General features: G+C 27.9%; 1 protein-coding gene across 7 annotated transcripts; it reads left to right on the forward strand.

Annotated features, from left to right (window-relative positions):
• Positions 1-1,054: 1,054 nt before the first annotated feature.
• LOC107442766 (transmembrane ascorbate-dependent reductase CYB561) lies at positions 1,055-21,010 on the forward strand. 7 transcript variants are annotated; one of them, XM_016056403.3, is made up of 6 exons: positions 1,055-1,226; positions 13,283-13,321; positions 14,248-14,496; positions 15,923-16,125; positions 17,448-17,602; positions 20,735-21,010. In XM_016056403.3, exons 1-6 carry the CDS (start codon positions 1,220-1,222, stop codon positions 20,886-20,888), a joined length of 807 nt encoding a protein of 268 aa, XP_015911889.2. In that variant the 5' UTR covers positions 1,055-1,219; the 3' UTR covers positions 20,889-21,010. The 7 variants fall into 7 exon arrangements, with proteins under 7 accessions (XP_015911889.2, XP_015911892.2, XP_071036100.1 ...); XM_071179999.1 differs by lacking the exon at positions 1,055-1,226 and adding an exon at positions 3,141-3,880; XM_016056400.3 differs by lacking the exon at positions 1,055-1,226 and adding an exon at positions 6,391-6,574.
• The last annotated feature ends 4,659 nt before the right edge of the window (positions 21,011-25,669 follow it).

Raw genomic sequence — 25,669 nt, forward strand, 5'->3', positions numbered from 1 at the left:
TAGGTTAAATGAAACGCCACTTAGTTTCAGTTATTTTTTGGGAGAGAGATTTTTTAAGTGCAGGAGAAATTGCGAATCGAGAAGAAGTGAAATGATTCTGCCCTAATCGTGTGAATTAAATCAGAATTTATTTTATACTAGAAAGTGACGTAACGCGTGTATGGTCTCTGCGATTGACTTCTGAATCGACAAATAGCACGATTCATCTACGATGACGTCACTTGCAGGCATCCAATTGAATGAATAAAAGCATTGTTATGCGTCTCCGGAGTAATTGTTGAGGAATATACCTTGCAAGTAACTGCGTAGAAAAACAATGAGCAAAACAGTTTTGGTCATAATTCAGATTTGGTTAAAACCAACCAATCACGTGGCATTGCTTAACACACAATTTACTTTATATTTACAAAAATATTTTAACTCTCACATGAAGCTATAAGGGCTACGTAAGAGAATATTATTCAAAAATTAAAATTTTCATACACAGAACCCTCCTTAGTGCAGTGATAATTTAAATATCAGAATGTTAAAATAAAAATACATATAAAAAATATTGCTTTGAAATTTTTTAATGAAAGTAATTTTATTGCATTGCTGAATTCTCTTTTAACTAGTAAATTCACCAATACAAATTCATGTTTAACTAGTAAATTCACCACATTGTTTTAATTTGTCTTAAAATAATTTTCATTGAAATTCTTAATTTGTGAGAAAAAATAATTTCCAAGAACATTGTTTCTTTCCTCCTAACTATTTTTATTGAAATTCATAGTACATGAAAAATATTTCACCATATCGTTTAATTCATTTTTGAAAATTGTTTTTTTTTAATGACTTAATAAGAAACCTATATTGTTAAGAACAATGAAGTAAAAAATTTAATGCGATGGAAATCTTGGCAAAATTATTCGCAATAATTGAATGTAAGAAAAAACTTATCATGATTACATTGAATCATTTATTTCTTAGTTTAATTTCTCGAAAAGTTTTTTCCCGAAAGCCTTGCTTAAACAAAAGATTTATTTGCGACAGGTGTATAGGCTAGATAATTTCTGTAATTGTTCAAGCTTCAATGCAATGTTAAGGCATCCTGTCTAGGCTTCTTCTTCTGTTCTTCTTTTTGCTTCCTTCTGCCTTCTTTTAGAATGTAAAAAAAGAAATATAGATTTGTTGGTTAATTAGTTTTTCAACTTTGGTCTAATTGAAAACCTCATAAGCAATGAAAGGTGAGTAACCTTATTTACCAAAATTTTTCGCATTTTTAAAGGTCCATTTTTTAATTAAAATAATAACACCAATAATGACTTATATTAAGGCTTATGATTGGATGCCTGTAAGCTACATCACGTGGGCATTAGCCAATCTGGTTCGACACACTCGTGAAACGTCACTTTCAGGTATTCTATCAAATCTGATCCGAAAATTGTTTCAGCGTGGCAACAAACTCGTCTCAAAGTTTTAATGTTAACACGCTACGTACGACCACGTGAATCAGCAATATATATATATATATACACACANTATATATATATATAACCACTACATTACTTTGTGTAAAATAAAGGTTCAAATTATCGAAAGTTCTAAATTTGAAATCCATCATAGATGTTAGAAAGAGAAAAATTGAAGCTCAACTTTTCAATTTGTGATTATTAACTTGGTTTTTGTCTTTTATTATTATCATAACAAAGTTTTTGTTTTTTTTATCACGGAATCTAGTGATAAGAGGTTGGGATCTTTTTTATACCTAAGAAACTGATTGTTATTTATTTTCAATAAACAATGAAATCAAATGAGACAAAACCTTCAAATGCTTATCAGTTGTTTTGTATCAAACTTTCTTTTTTTGCGACTGATTGTTTTGATGTGTGACTTAACATTGATAATTTTAGAAAGAATTAAATAAATTATATAATGATAATGTTATTGTGGGTCGTTCAAATATTTTATAAGGATTTGGATTTTTTGATTTCTTTAATTTTTCTGGTAAGGGACAAGCGCTTGCGTCTGTCAACAAAATTTCCTTTTTTTGAAAAATCGATTGTGAATTTCAAAAATAATTAAACTTGATGGAGAGCTTTACATTTTGTGTATAAAATAATCTTACAAAAGCATAAGGTACTGGATACTTTAATACTTGAATGTTTTTTATTTTATTTTATAACCAGCGTTAAACAGCTGATCCATATTTGGGTTTACAGTTATCTATGTTCAACTCCGTAGCCTTGTAATTTTGAACTCAATCCAGAAGACAAGGGAACACCTGGACCAGAATTGGAACAAGCTAGCTTTCGTGGAACTAACCCGTATTTGCGTTACATGTTGAGGGAAAACGCAAAAAACTTACACGGCTAGCCCGACTTGCACCGTCTATGACTGAGGACGGTGCAAGGGACTGTGCAATGTGGACTGTGCGAGGCAGTAATATAGTTCGTATCAACCAGCCACCGCTGGGATTTGAACTTAGGAAACATCTTTATGAGGCGAACGCTCTATCCCCTGAGTCGCCTCTTCTCGTAATTATGTTTCTATAAATATTTCAACTAGTATTTCAGAGTAAATATTATTATTAAATATAAGTGAATTTGTAACAGTTTTAAGTTTTCATTATCTTCAGCTTATGGTCTCTGTTCTAATTATAAAAAACGCAATTTGTAGAGAACGTGTAATTTTGTGAAAACGAAAACTTTGTGATCTTAATTTTTAGCATTTGAAAAGTCATTCACTTCATTATCTAGACTCATAACAATTTGCAAAAATTGAGATTGATTTGAATTATTTTCATTTATGTCTGAAAATTTCGCCAGTTTGACGTTTTCTTAAAAAAATACATAAAATACTGATCCAGTTTTAAGTCCTAATAATTCTTTACAGCAGGGGCCCCCACCAGGGAGGAAGGTGGGCGCACGATGTGCCCACTTAAAGCTAGGAGGAGGGAGCGGAAATTTTACACTAAATAAAACGAATAGTTAGGGGGGGAATTTAGAATTTGCCCAAGAATGCGCCCAAGAGCTTGGGGGGGGGGATGGGGGCCACTGCTTTACAGTATGATAGTATATATAGCACAAAATCAAATCTTTACTCCAAGAGTAAGGTACTTAATAGATGGCTTTGAAATACCTTTATTTTTTCATTTCATCGTTATTCATTTTACTTTCGTCAATTTGACGATTCATTTTTATTTTTATTTCATCTCGTCGTTAATTCATTTTATTTTCGTCAATTTGAGGCGATTTCTTTAAATAGAATATTTAGGCTTAAGTTGTTTTGTGGTCACACCAATTATTACATCATTTGGTATTCAGACACTGAGGAAGTTTTTGTTAATAGAACTAAAACTATTACTGCTTAATTGACCTTCGTTTTTTTTTTTAAATTTATTTTTTTGTATTTATTTTATTTAAATTTTTGCTTTGCTTTATTTAAGGTATTTGTCAGTTCTAAATCCCAAATAAATATTTTCTGTATGTTGCATTAATTTATGTGCTTTAAAATTATAAAATTGTTTCGAGCTTAAGGTGCTTAATCTGTGGCTTATTTATTTTTCTTGGTCCAAAAACTCTGGGAAAAAAAAAAAAAAAACAAACACTTGAAATAAGAACACTGTGTCCAGTTTAATCGATGGATCACATACTTTTATGAACTTATTAGGGTTTAAAGCTATAGGATTTATGTTATACTATAGCGTGTGCCGCCTAATTTAAATCACATGCAAGAGAATGCAAGAGAATAATAGCACGCAAGTTCATCAATAATTTACTGTTCCACGCCAGTTTTCTAAAAACATTCATTCCGATCTTTTCGAATATTTTGATTCCCCAAACAATACAGGACTGGAACCAGTTCTCTGAAATGGAAAATAAAATTATGAAATTTCGAAGTACGTATATAAATTATTGGAATTATATATTCTCTGTTGCAAATTTAAAGATAGTCGCCTAATTTCTTTCTATCAGGCATTAAATAATTGGTGTCTAATTTTTATTTAACTTTTAAGAATATTTGTTTTAAAAATCTAATAGACACTTTATAATATTCATCTAATTTTTTGGACTAATAGGCACTTAATAATTTTATATAAAAAACATTTAATAATGAAAGTTTAATTTGTCATGCTTGAGATTTCTTTTAATAATAAACGCTTATATTTTATCTAATAGGCAATTATTAATGTGCGTTTACTTTTCTAGCCAATGACGCTATTAATGAAAGATAGCTAATTTTTATGGATTAGACTTTTAATAATAGTCACTCACTTCTTATCGAATAGACTGTTAATAAAAAGTTTCAATAAATTAATAACATAGGGTTTTAAAATGTTGTTTCTAGATGAAATTCCAGAGAAACTCAAAAAATTAAACTTATACTTTGAACTTAAATTTGTCGCTACATATTTACTTTTTGGTTAGATGTTACACTGTAAAAAAACTCTGTAAATCTTTACCCAGTATTTGGTGCAAACTTTCTCATTATCCCGAAGTTTAGTTAAATGATAGATAATTTTATTTTAGTTACACCATAAACAGTGAAGTATGTTTGATTTTACCAAAATTTGTTAAAAGACACAAAACTTTGTCGGTGACTGTAAACTGAACGGTAATTGTTTACGCCACCATGTTTCATTTACAACTCGGTCTCGGTGTATCGGGTCGACTAATGCATGTTTTTTCATATATCAACTTATTTGGGTAGGTAAATGCTTTATTTGCATTAATTAAAGTTCATTTCTTTTATGTTCACTTTTTAAATTTGATTGGGGTATAAACTGGTTAGAGGTATGTCATAAAATAACCTACTTACGGTAAATGGCTTTGTTACGGTAAATAGCAACAACTTTAGCCTGAATTTGAGCTCTTTATATATACCTAATAATTGTGCAACCTTCCTCAGATTTTATAAAAGAAAAAACAAACAAAGAAATTGGAAATAGGTGTTTTGTTTCTGCAAAACGCCTACTTTGGTGCTACCTTCTATTGATATTTGAAGCAGGTAAAAATGCCAAAATATCGTATAATTGAGCTGCATTTTATGTAGCCAGCAAATGAATACCAATTTTTGGTTCAAGGTGGCTCTGAATTTCTAACAGTGTGGTTGTCGTTTTCGGTGCAAGTGCCACCATCATCTTTACCGCACCATGCACTTGTTATTCTTTTTGGAGTCATTGAAAGATTTTTGGAGTCATTTTATTCGTATTGGAATTATTTTAGCTCTATTAATTGCGTCGGTTTATGACTTTTAGTTTCTTGCATGATTTAAGTGTTATTTAGCACTGATTTATTGGTTATTTGCTCGTTTTTCATCCAGTACAAAAAATGGGAGTACAGCTAGAGTACAATGAATGTCAAAACGGGGGTCATATACTGCAAATATATTTAAAATTTTTTTTTAATAAACTAGTTTTGAATGTAAATTTGATTTCGTTCTTATATAGTGAGAATAAAGTTGCAAAGTCATATAAATTCATATGATATTTTCCAAGCGTCTTTCATCATTATCATTATAGAGTATCATAAAAAGTATTGATTCAGCTTTTACTTCATTACTACTTTTATTAAGCACACTGAAATGTGTGCTCACCTTGTCTCGGAAAATATCGAATAAAAAAACAACAACTTAAGAACGTACACATCAAACGCAAAGCTTGCGAGCCGAATATGGAGTACCGGTTACTCAAATAAATATTCTGATAAGAGTGGTTATTTTTTAAAACTGAGTTCCCCTCTCATTTCTCATTTTGTTCATTCTTTTTTTTTTCTTAAACGGTATAATAAAACTAAACATAGATTGAATTTATTTTAGATTGAAGCACACTGAATACACAAATATCTTTACAATAGTTAGGATAAAATATTATTATAAAACTAGTTATATCTAGAAGCCGAAAAAATACTTGGGGTGGAATTTCTAAGAGATTATAAATAAAGAAATTCGTAAATGTAAATTATAATTTGAGAAATTTATTGTTAAGAAGAAATTTCCAAATTAGAAAAAATATAAATTTTTGACTATCAATTTGACAAAAAGGATTTTGAGAAGCTGAGAAATACTTTCAAATAAAGATTTAAGCAATCCCTCTTCCTCAAGATTTACAACGGATGTTATTAAAAGCTGCTGTAAATATTTTAAATAAAACAACCTAATTAATAGTTATTATTAACAGTTAAAGCGTCTAGGCAGACATAAAAATGAATTTTTTAACAGAATGATTTTTTAGTTATTCCTAATTTATTTTTTCCATTTAATGTTATAAAATAAAAATTATTGGAAAATAACGACTTTTGATTACTAAATTAAATATTGCAATTTTTTGAGAGTTTGATTTGGCGATTTTTTTTTGTTGCTGGCAACCCCGTTTCGTCTTTCATCAAAATCAAATAAAAACGTAACTTCCTTGTTTTTAAAGCTGACGTCATCGCCATTGAGTTAAGTCTGTGAATGGAGTAAAGGTCTCTTAATTATTATTGAAATTAATTTTAAATTGGACTATTTTGGGTACTTCAGCAAGCTTGTTTTTTCTTGAAATTTATCTTAATGGAAAAGAAAATTGTGCAAAGGAAAGGGAAAACTTCAAAAAGTAAGCTGAAGCCATTTTATCAACATAACCGGCTGTAGTCTTAAAAAACAGTTATAATATTGAGGTCTCGAATTTTTTCTATTTTTTCACTTAATTAATACGATGTAATTTGATAAAAATTTTCACTCTAAGGAAACGAGCTTCTTGGTGGAGCATTGTCTTTTGGAGAACTCACAATGACCAAGGAAATGTGTTTATATGCCTGCAAAACGAATCGCTAGATGTCGCCACTAGATATTAGGAGAAAATTTTACGTAAACATCGTTCTTTCTTTTTCAACTATAGTTTTTCGTTCCATAATAAAATATTTGTTTTTCCATGGTTATTAGCAAAATTTGTGAGAACATAATGCTTTTAATATAAAAATTAATTTAATTTATAAATTTAATTAACAAATTATAACAATTGATAATAGATAAATAATAAAAATAATTAATAATAATTAATGACATTAATTTGAATGATAAATTCAATTAATGCATTATTATTAATTAATAACATATAATAATTAGTTTTTAATTTTAATTAGCAAATTTTAATAAATCAGACTACAGAATTATCCCCATGGTTATAGAAAACGTATTTAAAATTCAATGAAAAAAATTGAGTTGGCAAAAAGAATTAGAATATGTGAATTTTAAAGCTGTTATTTTTATTATTTAGGCATTATAAATGAAATAGAAACTTAAGTTTTACTTGGTAAACAATAATTTAGACATTGTTTTGTTTAAAGTATTCTTTATGTTCCTTTTGATGTAGAATATTTATAGAGGTATTACCCTTGCTTTCGATCAGGATATTTTTTTCTGACAAAATTAAATTTCAACAATATTAAATTTTTTTTAAATAGTTCGATTTTTTTAGTGAAGTTGTATTAAATCTTTACATAAAATTCTATTTTATTAAATAACTGGAACTAAATTGTTTTCTAGGCTTTTATTATTCTCATTTAAGTATGACATACACAAAATTTTTATAATTAATTAATGTTCGAAATGAATCTTCCTCTGTTTTTGGGTGCTCGAGGCATATTGACTTTTACTGCCTTCATAAATTTTTACAGTAAATGCAGTTTTTATATTATCATGTGTATAATGCGCATTATAAATAAACAAATAGAATAAACGGACCACCATGAATAACTTTTGGTCGAATGATCGGATCTTCTCGTATTTGGACTCAATCTTTATGGTTCGAGGATGGACCTCAAATATGCTAATTAATTTGTGTAGACGACATTTGAAGTTACGAACTCAGTCACAAAAACGTACTTTCTCTGAATAAGCATATATTATTTCAGACCCAAATTATAGAAGGGAGCAATCTCCCGTAATCTCGCAAAAGTGGTCCCAATAGTTTAGCCATGAGAAAGGTCCAAGGTATGAACCCGTTAATGCTATACTTTCTGCGTAAATATTCTGGTAAACAATTTTTTGCATCTCTTTAACAAATGTAATTTAATATGACAAAATACAAAATTTGAGGGAAATCGGTATAAGAGTCGAATTTTAAAAAATAAGACCTTTTTTAAAAAAATAAGACCTTTTTTAAAATACAATTTCTCAGGAACTTTTCGACGGATTTCGCTCAAATTTTGTATTTTGCCAAGTAAATTAAACGTTATTTAAAATGATGCACATTATTCAGTACATTAAAATTTTCATTCATTACATGTATTAGAAACATTATTAAAATATTATTTAAAATGGTGTAAAAAATGGTGTGTTCCACAATTCAAATTTTTCGACTATTATTAGAAAAAAATAATAAAAAAAAATTAAATATTTACTAAAAGTTAATTTTTGTATGTAATTATGTTTGGATAAACGAATTTGAGTAATTGAGAAACAATGATTAACGGGAGGAATAGTCAAACTTTTTTGATCATCGACACCCAAAAATTTTTATAATTCTTTATAATTCTCTTATTAAATTTTATTTGTATTTAATTTGTATTTATTCATCGACTCCTAATCAACCCCTAACTACATCGAATCCCAGAGGTCGATATCGGCCATTTTGCTAATCCTTGTTGTATTGCATCCCTTTATTTATTTATTTTTTTCGTTTTCGATTGAAAAAGTGTTTTAATTATACTCTAATAAAAATTATAAATAAAAATAGATAGATAAGTTTAGAAAGTACATGATTTTGGAAATTTTTGTTTTCTAATCTAATCTTTTCATGGGAGGATATTGGAATCGCAAGTTCAATATCAGATTCATGTCATATGAATTTTATCTTACTTGATGAATTTTATCTTGCTAATTATCTGTAAATTTACGCTGAGCTCATTTTAATGTTGAGGTAATGTAATTTATGGAATTTTCCTGCGTTTAGCTGAATCATAATTTTTTTTTTTTTAAAAAAGCACTCAATTCTATTATAAATGTTACCCATGCAAGAGATTCGTAAGTGTCTTCTTTTATTCTTTTTAAACTTTTAAATATAACTTAGATATATAGTAGTTTAGTGTAGGTATTGAGCATATGTGTATTGTATATTGGTATGTATATTGGAATCCATTGGAGCTCATTTACGTCCAATTTAAACCAATGAAAATCGGACTAGTTTTAACTATCAAGAATGTACGAGTACGACTACTCGAACACTTTTCATCTGATGCAAATAACTCTTGTTTTATCCCCTTTAAAACATTTAAAAAAAATTGTACGTTTTACTTAAACTGTCTCTAGCCAAAGTAGTCAAATTAATTTTTTATTGCAAAGTTTTTTTCTAAATTATAATTCATATTCTTCTTATTTTTATAAAGCACTGAACTGAATTTTACGATAAAATACACGCACTTTAAATAGGAAGGGAGATTTGATATGTTTGCTATAAGATCCAGAGTTTTTTTTCATGAAGGTAGGCATTTTTAAAACATGAAAGATTCACACAAATTAATTTATTTTAATATCTTTTAAAAGTATTGATTTGTTTGCCAGGCATCATCATTATAAATCCCGTAAAATGAAAAATACGCCTTCATAGTCGCAATAATAATAAATGTGATCATCTTTTTTTCATTCGTTAAAAGTTGTACAAAAATCATACATCTCAGGCAAAAAATAACAAAATGATTTAAATTCAAAAATTGATGAATTTTTTTAAAATGCAAAATCTTTGTGTAAGTATAATATACATTTTCACATAATAGTATGACCAAGTCTTTTTTCCGTCTAATTTTAATGCTCTGTTTTTTGCTAACAATATAACCTGAAATTGCACCAATTTATACAGTCAATGCACTTTAAATGTAATTTGGTCTTTTTAACATAACTATTAGCCTGCATTTTCACAAAATTCACAAACATGCATGGAGCAAAATCACAATGACAAAAATTCTCCTCTGTTAATCGAATTTTCTTGTATTAATGTCCTGTTCAAAATATATTCGTAAGTTGAGGAAATGGGAGCTAGTGTAGTCATGGGCTTAAAGGTGACATTTTGAATGACTTTTTATTTATTGGTCGAATCTCCTGTGTGAGATATCGTAAATTCGCAACACTGGTAAACACTTTCATGTGCAGTTGCACTATCACGCTATGAATACTTAATTAAAAAATAGTAAAAGAAGGCTTTTAAGGTGCAAAAGTAACTTATAAATTTTCTCTTTAATCTTTTATTATCATATTTTAAATTCAGAAATTAAACCAAAGGTAAAAATATGTGATAAATGATAATGTTTTTTACCTATTTTAATTTTAACTTTTGTTCCGCATAATTTCCATTAATCAGCTTTAAGCATAAACAAACATATGTCAAGGTGGAGCTAGTGCAGAACCATGGTGTTGGGACTAATGTGGACAAGCATGCATTAAACTACTTCAGTACAGCTACTTCAGTATATTTATAAGTTAGCTACTTCAAAATATTTATTAAATAAACCAAATTGAATAATGGTTTCCAAATATATTGATTTGCGTTGGAAATGTCTTAGTATATTGACGTGCTCTATTACAACTTTATTTTAACTAAAAATGCCAATTTTTATTTTCCAATAAAGCTTAGATTGAAGTTAATTCTATTTTTGCTTTAGATATACCTTTCTGATTTGAAATAAATGACTACTTAACAAATTATCAAGTTAGTTAAGACTAGCTCCATAGTTTGCCCAGTAGGGTTAATGTAGACATACAACCTTTTTTTAAAGCATTATTATGAAAAAAGGAGGCAACTTCATTCTAAATATAACAGTCACAAGTGTCAAAATACAACTATCATTCCAAATATAAACCAGAATGCAGGAAAGATTCTAAAGTATTGTTAAAATATATTTAATGTGTTAAAAATTGAATTTAATATGTTTTTTTTAAACAAATTTTTAAAAATATTCACACTAGCCCCTCTTTCCTATTGTTTTTCTGTTGATATGAAGGAAGAAATTTTTATATCATTTTGCGGGTGATCTGAAGGATTAAAAAAAAAAAAATCCATTTATATGTTTGTTTTACACGCCTTTAAAATTGTAGTTATTTCCTTATCGCAATTGGCAACACTTGAGTTTGATAAATGCGTGGGATCTGTAAATACTTTTAAAACGATAAAATGAGATGGTAAATAGATAAGATACGGTAAAAAAATTTCTGGTATTTCGTTAGAAATTTACCTGGGCCTAGAAAATAAATTTTTATTAATTCTTACAGATTGAAATACAATTATTGATAACATATTTCGCCATAAGTATTTTTGAAGTAAAGTTAAAATATGGTGCAGAATTGAAGAATTAAAATATGGTGGCATTACACGATTGTGCAAACAAGTATATCACAATATGATTTTAAAGCTGCTAAGATAAATTTAAAAAGATTTGTGAAGTAGTACTCAATCAAAGTATCATGCATATAAGTTATCCTACTACATAACATAGTAACTTATATACTAAATAACATTATAAGTTATATGCAAAACAATATTATAAGTTGCATACTAAATTACATTATTAGTTATATACTAAATTACAGTATAAGTTATATACTAAATAACAATGTAAGTTATATACTAAACAATATTATAAGTTATATACTAAATTACATTATAAGTTATATACTAAATAATGTAATAATTTATTTACTGAACAATATTATAAGTTATATACTAAATAACATAATGAGCTATATACTAAATAATCTCGTTACTTGGTGACGAAGTATGAAATAGTCTTGTATAAATATGGTCAATTATTTTACTATCTATTTCTTATTTAAACTTTTTAATAGAGTAATTTTTATTTGTAGTCTGTTTAAAAATATTAAATTCATGTAAAATAATTATTTTTAAACTTTTGAACGAGTTCCGTCACTGCTATGCCTAACATCTAGCTATGCCATTTAACTTTTCTCTTTTCTTTGCAATTTAAAATTTTTTTAAGACGGTTTACAGTTTGTATCTCAATAGCGTTTACAGCGCAGGAGCAGTATATATTTTTAAAAACTTTCAAAAGTCTATGCCGCTCTATTCTGCTCTTGCGCAGAGGTTGCAAAACGCTAAGATGTTAGCCACAGAATCCTCTGTGAACGAACTTTCAAGGGTTTCTTCAGTATTTAGAGTTAAATTTAAAAATCCAGGTGCCCATTGAATTTTTTAAAATTAATTATTGAAATGCCATATTAATTAAAACGACACTCATGACATAAAGGAAGAAGCTGGTCACCATGGCTAGTAATAATAAATATTGTTCAGGACAGAAGGTTATACTTTGAAAGGGTTGTTTCGCAATTACAACAAAATAATGTAATTATTTATTATAAATTATTTTTCTGCGAAATTATCTTTAAATAAAAAGAACTTTTAGTTATGCAAAATAAAGTTTCTAATAAATGCAAATTTTCGTCTATGATCATATCCAAATAAAGTAAAAATAACAGCTAGCTTTAAAATTCTCTCCTATTTAAAGTATTGGCATAAATATTTTTACAAATTACCGTTTCATAAAATTGTCTTAACTTGGATTAAATACTTTTTTGCTTCTTATTTATAGTTAAGAAGAAAACATAATCTTCTAATCATGTAGATGGGGAAATACGTCCGTTAGATTAAAAGTTATACTTGTATTACTCTACAACAGTAACATCTCATGAAGAATAAATAAATGAAACTTATTAGATTAGTTTACTTTCATTAAATAAATCTTACGTTAGCTACAAAATTAGTTAGTACGTTAATGCTTTTTAATTAAATATTTTAAAAGGCTTCTAGTAAGAGAATGCAATTTTGAGCAAGATGTATTTTGATCGAAGTAAGTCTCCTTGTAACAAAAAATTTCAATTGAAACTTTAAATCTCATATTTCAGTCTCTAGATTAACCAACCATTATTAAACCAAATTTAATAAAAAGAAAAAGATTAATTTTCAGAAGTTTAACTCCTGTGTGATGATTCAAGTTACGGTAAATTTACGAGTGTATCATATAGAGGAAAAAAAAATAACTTTTCAACCTTCAGATCAAAGATTAACTGATTATTTATTCATTTGGGAGCAAGTTAGATGTTACAAGTTTGTTGAAAGATTAAATTTGCTACATTCCTTTAACATTTGTGGTTAAAAAGGTCTTTTTTAATTTTTAAAAACATTTAGGTTATTTGAAGTTTGAAAGTTAGTTAATCCGTTTTAAACTATCAAATATTAAATCCTCCATAACCGTGTTTTGAACTGTGTGGAGAAATTTGAAAAAGCAAGAATAAATTTAGTTTATTTGTTTCATAGGAGCATTTCGCATCATTGAAGATAATCCTAAGGGAGAAGGTAAGATACTTTCTTACTCTTCTGCACCCTTTCCTTTCCTACCTATTTTTTTTTTTTTTTTTTTTTTTGAAAAATGTAAATTGCATTTTTAGTAACTTATTTTATTGAAGTTTATTGACTACAGAAATTGCATACTTTTCTCGCAAATAATTTGCATTCATTTGTACAAAGAAAAGAATTCCATGAAATACAAGCAAGTGGCGATTTTGCGTTATTTAAAAACTAAGTTACAAGCAACAAACAGGTGCAAACCTTCATCACGTCTCTTATGTAACCAAAAAACAAGGTTCTTGAATAACTCAGCGAAAATGAATGGTTAGATGCTAAGTTGGTGTCATTTAAGTTTATTTTTTACAAAACTAACACCAACTGGTGTATCTTTAAAACAATGCTACCGGCTACGTATTTATCCACGTATTACAAAGGTTAATATAAATTTATAATTACATGTTTTAAGCATAAGATTGTAATTACATTTTTTAAAACCTCAAAAAAGAAAAATAACGGGAAAAAGAGGTTAGTTTGCTTTAGACTGTATTGTCACTGTACTGTACTGTCACTTGCAGAAATAAGAATTGTTTTCTGAATGGCAGGGCTTAGACTCAGTTTTAGGTGACAATTTGATTAATTTGATGAATGCTACTTTAAAATGAATACAAACAGAAAAATATCCGCTTAAAAAACAGTTTCTTTACATTTAAAACTACATTATCTAAAAAGTTGTCAGAAGAAACTAATATTATATTCTAACAACCATTCATTTAAAGTACCTGAAATTTAAGAGCTCTTTAAAATTTCATTCAAGGTGTTCTTCTACAAAGCTTTTTAAACAGTTTTTATGCAAACTTAAAATTTACGGAAAAAACCTGCAATTTCAAGGTTATCAAAGTGTTTCATATCTTTAAAATTTTTAAAATTGTTTTCAGATGAAAAGCAGAAATCTTATTCGGAATCTGCGAGTCCAAGGCGGAGTCATTCATTAGAAGAAGACAATGCATACGGAATCATCTTTTGGGCTACAGTAGCGATTTCGCAAATCATTGGCGTAGCACTCATCGTCCTATTGGTAGTGTGGGGTAACAAATATGGTGGTTTTGTTGCAACAGATCCGAAATTAATCTTTAATTATCATCCACTGTTCATGGTTCTTGGATTAGTCGTCTGTTATGGAGATGGTATGTTTCATATTATTCTTTATGGTTAAGATTTTATCGAAGTTTTTCATTCTCCCCATATAAATTTTCTTCAGTAAAATTTGCTTGAGAATGATGTCAATAATTAGTGGCGTATCAGGTATAAATACTTCAGTTTGTGCGAGTGTATTACAGATACCACAATTAACACAAGATACCCAAATAATACACGATTTATTCTGCATTACTTATAATCATAAAAATGTTACGATTCAAAAGAGGTCCATTTGTCATCAAGAGTTGTCAAATTGACTCGTTCGCTAGTGGTGATGATAATTCATGTTTCTAATATAAACACACCTTTTTAATAAGCCTTTATTATTAAAATATTAATATCGATATGAAATGCATCTAATAATTTCCAGGACTCAAGAATTTAATAATTCCTAAAAAGTATTACGTGAATTACACACCCATTAAAAATGTTTGGACACTTATTATTATTTTTTGAAATAACTTCCACCTACTAAATGCACTTCTGTATTTGGATGTAAAAGTTTTAAGAAAAGTCCTCGTTTGGGAAGCTTATTAATTCTGACATTCCGACTTTCTTAATTACTTCAACGTTCTTGCGCATAGTTTTTAATCAGGTAATATTCCTAAACATAGTTTTTAATCAGGTAATATTCTTAAACATAGTTTTTAATCAGGTAATATTCTTTAACATAGTTTTTAATCAGGTAATATTCTTAAACATAGTTTTTAATCAGGTAATATCCCTAAACCTAGTTCACTTAGAAAAGGTTTTGGTTCCTGAGCTTGTTGAGATAGATTATTCATCAAACTCTTCGGATAAATCCTTTAACTTTTTGTTCCAAAAACTAAAATAAATTTCTAACTAAATGAACTTTAAGGATGTTGGAAACATTAATCACATCAAAATTGAGTAGCATTCGAAAAATGGACTGTTTTTCCATCTCTCACAGCCAAGACTACAGTAACAGATGTATGTTATTTTGAAACATATTAAATGGGTAATTAATTCACATATATTTTCAGGAAAATCAGTTCAGGAAATTAATAGCCATGCTTTATATATCTTAACTTTGTGTCATAATTATCACCTATCTCATAAACTACCACACAGATAAATAAGACTATTTTACAAAGCATTTTATTATTAAATCAAAATGGCTGTATATGCCATCACTACCTAATAATAATTTTATTTTGAAAATTGTGTTGATTTTTTTAAAAATTGAAGTGGTATTTAAAATGAGATACTATCCACTATACTAATCCTTAATAATAGCATTTCGTAGTATCTTACTTTTAAATTTGCCACCAATTATTTATTTTTAAAATTCTTCTCATTTGGGATTTGATTCTTTCACAATAACGCCTTAAATTAACACTAATGTTTCAATATCATAACTTTTGATGTGATGAAATATCTTCTTTATTCCAGCTATTATTGTATACAGAGTCTTGAGATTTCTGCCTAAACCATTACTAAAGATCATTCACGCAGCTCTTCACATCTTGGCAATTGTTTTCTCCTCTCTCGCCTTAGTTGCTGTTTTTGAAAATCACCGAAGATTAAAAATGGATGACTTGTATTCTCTCCACAGCTGGATAGGCATTCTGGCCTTTGGAGCTTTTTGCCTTCAGGTAAAATATGGCAATTTTGAATTGGACATCAATCATGTTTTATTTTATTTCTCATTTGTAAAATATACTTAAATATGTCCTGGATGCGTCCTTTCTGATATTTTATAGTACTACTACGTTTTCTTACGAGCCAGAAGATATGGTGCCATTATTCTTCTTCTAAACGAAGCTCGCCAAACTGTTCATAAATGCTCGTGAAATTAAAAATAAATAAATCGAAATTTAGTTATTCAATTATTATTCTTTTATGCATTTCAGGTTTCTACTTATTCTAGAAATTATTTTACTTGCATAGTAAAATATAAAATTAATATGCAACATATATATACTAGTATCTATGCAGATTGCATTCCTGCGTGAAAAGAGCAAAATAATCAACCAATTAATCATCAACCAAGATTCATCAGATATTTTCTAATCTCATTTTTTATAACTTTATGGCTTAATGATAAAAACATTTTCGCGCACAAAATTTAGCTCTAAAAATAGCTTGTAAACAACGTAATTCGTAAAATCTAATTTTAATACATTTCAGACTTGAAATGTGAAGGAATAATTTATTATAGAGAAAATATCCATCATTTTTTATAAGAAGGCAATTTAAAAGATAGGATTTGGAAGGAAACAATTACTTTAAAATTGTATGATATGGTAAAAATCAGTTTCTTTTTTCAATTTGACCACACAACTTCTTCACTTAACAAATATCTTGAACCTGTAGCTGTAGATTTTTGCAAGTTACAAAGATTTCTATTTTTATTCTATTTTTATTTATGCAATTATGTTTCTTGTAAAGGGAATTTAATGTCTATACAAGCATTATTGATACTCTTCATCCTTATTCAACAAAGCAGTCCTTTTTTCTATTGTTATAAGACATGTAAATAGAGGTTAACAATCTAGCTTAAAATTACTGAACAAATGACACTGATAGATGATTAAAAATATAAAACAATGTTTTCAAAATGAACACCATTTGCAGAAACTACATGTGTAATCTGAGGGAAAATATTTCAGTTGGAATGGTTGGGCATGCAGCATAAAACATAACTTTTCGGCTTTCCTGTCAGCAGCGCCACCAGTTCCTAATATTAAAATTTAGCAAAAAAAAACTACCTTATTTTCTTAAGCAGAACTTAGCAAATCTTTTTTCTTAAATAGTTTTTTTTTTATATTAACGGTCACTTTCCTGATATTTGGTAGAAGGGATACAACTTATTTTTATATTTCACTAAAATTATCAAATATCAACATAGTCTAAGAGCTATAATGTAACATTTAATGTCCATATTTCTTAATGTCATTTAAATCTCTATTTTCAGTACATTGGAGGCTTCGTGGTATTTTTATATCCTGGATTACCAGCTAACTGGCGTGCAAAAATTATGCCTTTTCATTTGTTTTTCGGAGTGGGAATTTTCGTTATGTCTGTTGCAGCTGCTGGAATGGGTCTTACAGAAAAACTACTTTGGACCTCGTAAGTAGCAATGTTTTATTATTTGAAAGTTCTTTTTGTCCATGGGTGTTTCAATCAGGGAAAAAAAGTTAGAAGTTTCGGACATTATCACATGTCCAGAAAACGGTAAACTGTTAGTTAGTTCTGGTGTTTCAGTTTCGTTAAGCATTTCCCGTAATAGATTCAAAAGTGGCAACAAAACAAGTCCTAAAATGCTTGCGGTAAAAACTGACAATCTATGATGATGTCTCTTTTTGTGAGTATTTTTGAGTGTCATTGTATTCTTTGATTGTAGAGGTTAGTTTTTCTTTTACCGATAATAAATTTCATCAGAACAAATATGACATTTCTGGGGCAATCAAAGTGTGTGATTAGAGGCTTTGGTATCTGACTAGCTTAAAAATACGAGTTTGGGCAAACATTTTGAAAATGAGTTTATTATAAATTTAGGATTCCTATACTCTTAGCTTTCTAAAAATACTTTACTTTTGTTTGCACTCTTATTATTCAGAAAGTTATAGTAGTTTTTGTGTAAGGTGATAAAACTGGTGATTATAAGTTTTAAATGCGTTTATATCAAAATCAAATTTTTTAACATTTTACATCACCTTAAATACGATATCTCATGTTGCTTTCAAAATAACTGTTTACGATTTTTCATGAATGTTTATGATTATAGCGCACATGTTTTGAACAACAGACTAAGGGAAAACAGTAGAATTTAATTTTTTATGCATTTTTTTCTCGTAAAGGCAAGTGCGGAAATTTTTAAAAGTTTGCTTTTTTTTAAACTACATTGACCCCTAATAAGTAGTATATGAACTTGCTTTTTAGATAATAGTCCAAAACATAGTTGATAGTTTTCTAAATAAAATCCTCAATGGATTTTTTGTATTAGGTGATAGAAATGTTTTTACAGTGTTTAGCGTATATGCTGAAAAATACCTTATTTTTACATAAAAATGGCTATTTAATGTAATAATAATAAAAATCAGAATTTTTTTACCTAGTTTTATACGTTTTTACACATAATAAATAAGCAAGTTTCTTAAAATTTTATATTACTATTTAAAAAATAAAGTTGTCGAAACTAGTCGGCTACCTGGTGTCCAAAGCTCTTAAATCATAATTATTAGTGTTGATTGATATGGTAATTTATCTTAAAATGATTGTAGATTATTATAAAATTTTTGTTAGTTTTTTTTATTTATAATACGTTTTTTTTTAAATTTGAAATACACATTTTAAAAAATTTTGGTAATTTCAATTAGTGATAAGCCGTGGTGTGGTGGCTCAGGAGATAGAGCGTTCGACTCTCAATGAGGTAACGCAGGTTGAAATCCCAGCAATGGCAGGTCGAAACGAATTCCGCGCCCCGCTTGCACCTACATAAAAAATCCTCTGTGATAGACAGAGCATGGATGTGAGTCTCCTTGCAGTCGGACTAACTGAGGGATTTTCGTGGTTTTCTTCTCCATATAGCGCAAATGCGGATTAATCAAAAAGGCCTCCATGCAGACAAATTACTCCCAATACTTGATTCAGGAGTTCCCTTGTCTCCTGGATTGGGTTGAGAATTACTAGGATATGGAGTTGAACATTGAAAGTCATAAACTCGTAATTGTGTCTGCTACTACAATGGCTATAAAATTTCAGTTATTGAATCAAAACTGTTTTAAAATTTTCTCTATTTTTTCATCATTCATGAGTAGATGAATAGCGGATCCTAGTAGGTTTCCTAGCGATTTGCTAAAAATATTTTAGTGATAGATTTGTTTGATAGATTGATTGCTTGATTTTTAGTGAAAATATTTTATTTTATTTTAATCAATTCGTATCGAAAGTTATATAACGATTTTCATTTAAATATATGAATTCACACGAACAACTTTTTATAAGTTTAAATTGTTCACTAAACTGAGAAAATTACAACCTGACCAAGACATTGGACTGGCTTAACTTTTCTATCAACTGCTGTGCTTAAGGGTAGAAAATTACATAACCTTATCATACTCCATTGTTAATAGGAAAATTGTACATGGAAAAGTTTTTACTCAATTACAGGATTTTGAAATCGATAAGGAAATAACGTATCATTGTCAATAATTGAGATAGTGAAATTAAAATTAGCTACTTTAATTTTTGCTGGAAACTGAAAGTTATTTGTTGATGTTTGTTATAAGAGGAATAAAGTAACGCTTTTTGCTAGCATGTTCGAAATTTTAAGTACACTTGCAATCGAGTTGGAATCCAAAGTACTAGTGATTTAAACGTTAAAAAAATTAAAAGGTATTTTAAATTGGCCTAAATTTAAAAATTGATTTAATGAGATGCCTGCAAGTGAAGTAGTTTGGGTATCTCGATTCTGATTGGTTGCTGAAGCGTGGCATTTGTTTACGTTAGCAACTGTTATTTCCATTCTATTTCGAGAAAGCTGAGCCCGCCTAGTATTAATTTCTTGAGTGGCACATTTTATATGTTTTCAAAAAGATTTTTTCACAAATATTTCAATTTTTTCACTATATATTTTTTACTTAACACAAAGACAGACACGAAGTCATATAGAATATAAACAAATTAATTATGCATCGGAGTTGCCATCTACACAAACCAAAAATATATCATGGCTACAATAAAATATATGAACCATTAATAAATCTAAGTTAAGTAAATGACGTAGGCGAGAAAGAATTATATTTCAAGGAATTCGATGTGCGATACGCACTGTATTTAATTAACTTCACATTAATTAACATTCTAACTTATATGGAGAAACTTAGCTCAACTTTAATACGCTTATAAACGATCAGCTGGCACTGACGTCACTGTTCACATGAGTGGGTATCCGTGAATTTCTTCTTGAAGTGCAAGTACTCACTTGATTCTAAATCCCAGAATAATTTTAGCCTCTATCGTGGGTAAGTTAACAAACGTATTTATAATTTGTAAGGTCTTGATTACAATATCGATTATCAATATTGTCATAGTTTTTTAAAATATATTTTAATCAATGATTTTGAACAATTCTGAAATATTTAAACTGTTGTTTTTTTGTTTCAGTACAGATTAATATAATGAGCAAATTAAATGTTACAAGACGAAAAATTTTCGTATGATAAACTAATAAAATTTTGATACATTTTGTTTTTACAGGGGCTATTCGAAACTTCATGCTCAAGGCATTATTGGAAACTTAATTGGTTTATTGATTCTTGTATTTTCGCTTTTGATTGTATTCTTGGCAACGCATAGTACTTACAAAAGAAAACCTCTTCCAAATGAAGTACCCAATTTCACAACAAACTGAACAAGTTAAAACAAAGTCATCTTAAAACTCATCAAAGCTATGCGTGTTTCATTGTTAAGGTTGCAAGAAATATTTGTACAACATTTTTTTTATTTGAAATAAACTATTTCCTTTTTTTATAAGTACTTTATTTTTTTTTGATGAAATACAAAATATCAATTTGCAAAACCATTATAAATATATATATAAGTTCAAAATGAAGAATAAAACAAAGAAAAATTGTAGACATATGAAAAAAGGGGGGGGGGAAATAATAAGTAAAAGAATAACAAACAACAGTTAAAAAAAAAGGATGAAATTTTATTTAAAAAACCGGAAGAAAAGATATAATCTTTTCATCAGCCCACGCAATTATATCCGCAAAACAGAGTGCTACCTGATATTGTATCAATAAAGCCAAAGCAAAGTATATTAATACAATAGTGTGAGGAGCACTCAAAATTTTTTTTTATAAAAAATACAGCAGATAAAAGAGAACACAGAAAATAAAAATAAGTAAAAATAACATGTAAAAACAGAAAATAAAATAAAAGAAAAAGAAAAAACAGTATAAAAATGGACTATAAAGCGAGAAGCGAAATCAGATCAACTTACATGGACGGGAAATTTTTCAAGAATGATTTAAAAATGTTTTCGCAGAAAGATTGCCAGATTACAAAATATGAAAACAAAAGCGCAAATTGAGTGTAACAAGAGGGTTTTAAAGTGTCATTCTTACTGCACTGCTGAAGTGATTTGTTATTCTGTGCATTGATTTGTTAGTTACCAACGAAATGGATTTGCACATGAAAAAATTAACAAGGAAAAAAATTTTAGTACATAATTTTAGCCACGGATTTGCCCGAAATGGATTTGGACATGGAAAAATTTTATAAATTAATAAAGAAATTTTTAGCAAACAATTTTACCCACGGATTTGCCTGAAATGGATTTGCACATGGAAAAATTGTATAGATAAACAAAGGAAATTATTTAGTAAAGGAATTTTTCGTAAATAATTTTAACCACGGATTTGCCCGAAATAGATTTGCACATGGAAAAATTATACAAATTAACAAAGAAATTATTTAGTAAATAATTTTGGCAATGGATTTACCCGAAATGGATTTGCACACGGGAAAATTATAAAAATTATCCACAAAAATATTCGATTATTTCAATGATTTTATATAAAATTTTATTACTTTAGTTGGGTATCCATTGTTTTTTTGTCAAATTTTGAAAGAGTTTGCCGATTTGTTTTTCGGATAAATAAATATTACTACAAATTCTTTTAATTCTGTTCATTTCATTAAAAGTGGTATTTAAATAGATGCTCCTAAAAACATTAGAATTCCAAGTAATTAGTTTATTAATATTAAAATTAAAATCATTTCTTTTATCGCATAAATCAACAAAGCAGATATTTTCAACTTTTATAATACCCAAATCCAAAAAATTTAAATTAATATTATCATCATGATTACGAAGTAAGATTAATTCCTCAGGGTATATATCATTCAATAAAAGAGTAAAATCTTGGAAATTAAAGATAATTAAGTCATCAGTATATCTAAAAACAAATTTAATACTAAGAGTAGATAATTTTTTTCATAATAATGCGAAAATAAGTTAGCTAAGAGAGATGAATAATTAGATCCTTGTGGTATTCCATTAATTTGAAGAAAAATATCCTTTCTAGTGTAAAGATAATTACTATAAAGACAAAAATTAATTAGAATTTCCCAATAAACAAAATCGCAACAAAGGATATTTTTAAAATCATAGTAATAATTCAAAAGGACATCTTTTAGTTTAGAAAGGGGAATGCTATTGAAAAGATCCTGGAAATCAAAAGTCGTAATTAATTTTATTATGTCTAGAAGGAATTAATTTTATTATGTTTAATGAAATCTAAAATCGGTTGATTATTAGTGATAATCCAAGAGAAACCTTCTTTAGTAATATAGTTAATAATCTTATTTAAGTAGTTAGAGAAAATGGTGCCAGGTTTAGTTAAATAAGTATTAGACCCACATGTGATAGTTCTAAATTTTACTGGAATTTTATGAAATTTAGGACTGATAATTAAGTAAGGAAATTGTATATTGCTAATATTAATTTTTAATCTCTTGCAAAAAAGCTAAAAATATTTTAATGACAATATTATTATTGAAATTACTAAGTTCAAAATTTTTACTATTTTTTAATTCCGCATTCCTATTCTATTTTACTATTATTTGATTCCGTAAAAGTTCAGCATAAATTTTTTTATTGAATATAGCATAATTAGCTTTGTCTATGGGAGTAATTACAAAATTTTTTGGAAGTTGCTTAATTGATTGAACAATATTAGGAAAAAATTGTTGAATTGTTATTCTTATTTAAATTATCCTTATTATTGAAAATAAGGTTTTTAAAGTGATAATAAACTCCCCATTTCCATTCTGTTAGCATACCTAAAGGTAAAGAGAATCTATTTGATATCTTTAAACAATCTTTTAACATATCTTTAAACATATCTTTTTTTTTCTGGTATTTTTTCCGGTTTTTTAAATAAAATTTAATCCTTTTTTCTTTTTTTTTTCAAAAAGAACTGATGTTTGTTATTTTTTTACTTATTATCCCCCCCCTTTTTTTATATGTCTATAATTTTTCTTTGTTTTATTCTTCATTTTGAACTTATCTAATGAGTTCTGTTTACTTGCTGCTTGAGCGCAATAAACGAAACTTATTGTTTTTCTTAACTTTCTTCGTATTTTCTGTATTTATTTATTATATATATATATATATATATATATCCTAAGCTTCCATTTTCAGGTTAAAAAATAAGCAATAGATGGAAAAAAATATTTTACGTCAGATTTCAGAAGTGCATTATCAGGATAAAAAAATGACTTATCAATAGATTTTAGATAAATTGCTTCCATCAGTTTTTATTTTTGAGTAGAATATTATCTAGATTCAATTACAGTTGATTTTTAATAATAAAATAGGTTAATCATCGATATTATTTACAGATGCACATCTCAGTATAGTGGATTATTTAGAACTCTATTGTTCTTTATTTACTAGAAAAAATTCTTAATAGTTGTTGAGCTCAATCATGGTTGCAAATGCTTTTCTCACTATTTCATATTATTATGAACTTATTTTTCTTTTTTTCAGATACATGTACAGTAGGGGGGAAAACATATAAAGTAGGAGAAAAATTCCCCAGTGATAAGGGATGTTTAATAAAAACATGCCAGGCTGGAGGCCTTACCTACGCTACTGAGTAAGTATTCAAACTGCTTAAAATTATNNNNAAAAAAAAAATTCAGGGAAAGTGTCCTTCAGAATGCAAGCTAACGAAAGAATAAAAATAAAATTATCAATTTTTATTTTTTATTTATTTTAGGTAATTGAAATATACCAATATGCCATTCCCTCACTTGTCCCCACTGTTAATTTAAAAAAAAAATTGTTTCTGAAATAAAAATAAAAAAATTTACAAATTCGTGTATTTTATTTCAGAATATTGAAACATAGAATTCCGAAAATTAATTTTAAATTTAGATTTCCGATAAAAATATTAACACAGCACTATTTTAAACTTTGTCCCCAGTGTTTCGCGTCATTCCCTCACAACAATGTTCTTATCACCTGCAATCATCTTAGAATAAAAATATTTTAATAAAATCTTCAGCAGTTAACAACTGGCATCATAGAACAAAATTGCAGTATGTTTTCATCTTCAACTTAAAGAAGCTTCGTTGTGGAATAAATTTGAATGAATCAAACCTGGAAAATTTTTTTACATTTGTCATTCCCTCATGTCGTTTTTTAGAGTAAAATAAAATACAACTTCATCGAGAAAGTGGATAGTTATATGTTGCTTTCTTGTATGAATATAATTGTATGTGATTGATTTCAGAAATTAATTAGGCGTAACTGTTATTCTTAAATTTTAATAAATTTGTCATTCCCTCACTAGTGTATAAAGTGAGGGAATGATCCTGAAGTGAGGGAATGATTCAAGATGAGTATATTATTAAATTTTTTTTGTTCAATCGTGCCAGCCAATTTTATTTCTCAAACCTTTAAAAACTTTTGAGTATATAAAACTAAATTATAATAAATGTTAGATATACTTAGTATGTTATCATTTTCAAACTTGAGGTAGCTGTAACTTAGAGAAAAGCATATATTAAAATAAAATATCATTCTCTCACTATTAGCGTCATTCCCTCACTTTTTAAACAGTGCAATTAATTAATTTATTTAAATATTAAGTATAATTTATAGGATATATACTTTCTTTTTAATGCCATTACATATTTCTATTAATATAAAAAGTTTCAGAGCTTTTTATTCACTTACTTTTTTGGGTTTTTATGAACTAAAAAATGACAGTTTTCGTGAGAATGACCCATATATATAAATTTTTAAAAAATAAAGATAAAAGTCGCCAAAAAAATAGTTAGCGAGATTTTCGCCTAGCCAACCGAAAAGTACCTGAACATTATGATTAGGTGATCTTTTTTTTTTAGCAGTGTGCAATTTACAAAAATAAGCACTGGAGATGTTACTGTTACTTTTTTATAACCAGTTTTGATGAATAAAGTGATATAATAATGCATGCACCTTTTTTTGATTTTGTCTTGCTATAAATTTTCCCGTAAACTGGTACTTAGTACGTAACTTCATTTTTGCCCTTTCTGGTGACTTTACTTTATTAGATTTCTCAAAACACATTTTAGAAGGAGGATAAATATCATTTGAAAACACTTGATCATGAGTAGCTTCTTGAATATTAATGA

The sequence above is a fragment of the Parasteatoda tepidariorum genome, chromosome 4 (genome assembly GCF_043381705.1).
Source record: "Parasteatoda tepidariorum isolate YZ-2023 chromosome 4, CAS_Ptep_4.0, whole genome shotgun sequence".
Lineage (NCBI taxonomy): Eukaryota > Metazoa > Arthropoda > Arachnida > Araneae > Theridiidae > Parasteatoda > Parasteatoda tepidariorum.

Excerpts from the sequence above, each read along its gene's own strand:
- LOC107442766 (XM_016056400.3), top strand. The coding sequence starts at position 6,532 with ATGGAAAAGAAAATTGTGCAAAGGAAAGGGAAAACTTCAAAAA. Across the intron at positions 6,575-13,282 it reads GAAAGGGAAAACTTCAAAAA|GAGCATTTCGCATCATTGAA; the intron begins GTAAGCTGAAGC and ends TTTGTTTCATAG. Across the intron at positions 17,603-20,734 it reads GAAAAACTACTTTGGACCTC|GGGCTATTCGAAACTTCATG; the intron begins GTAAGTAGCAAT and ends TTGTTTTTACAG.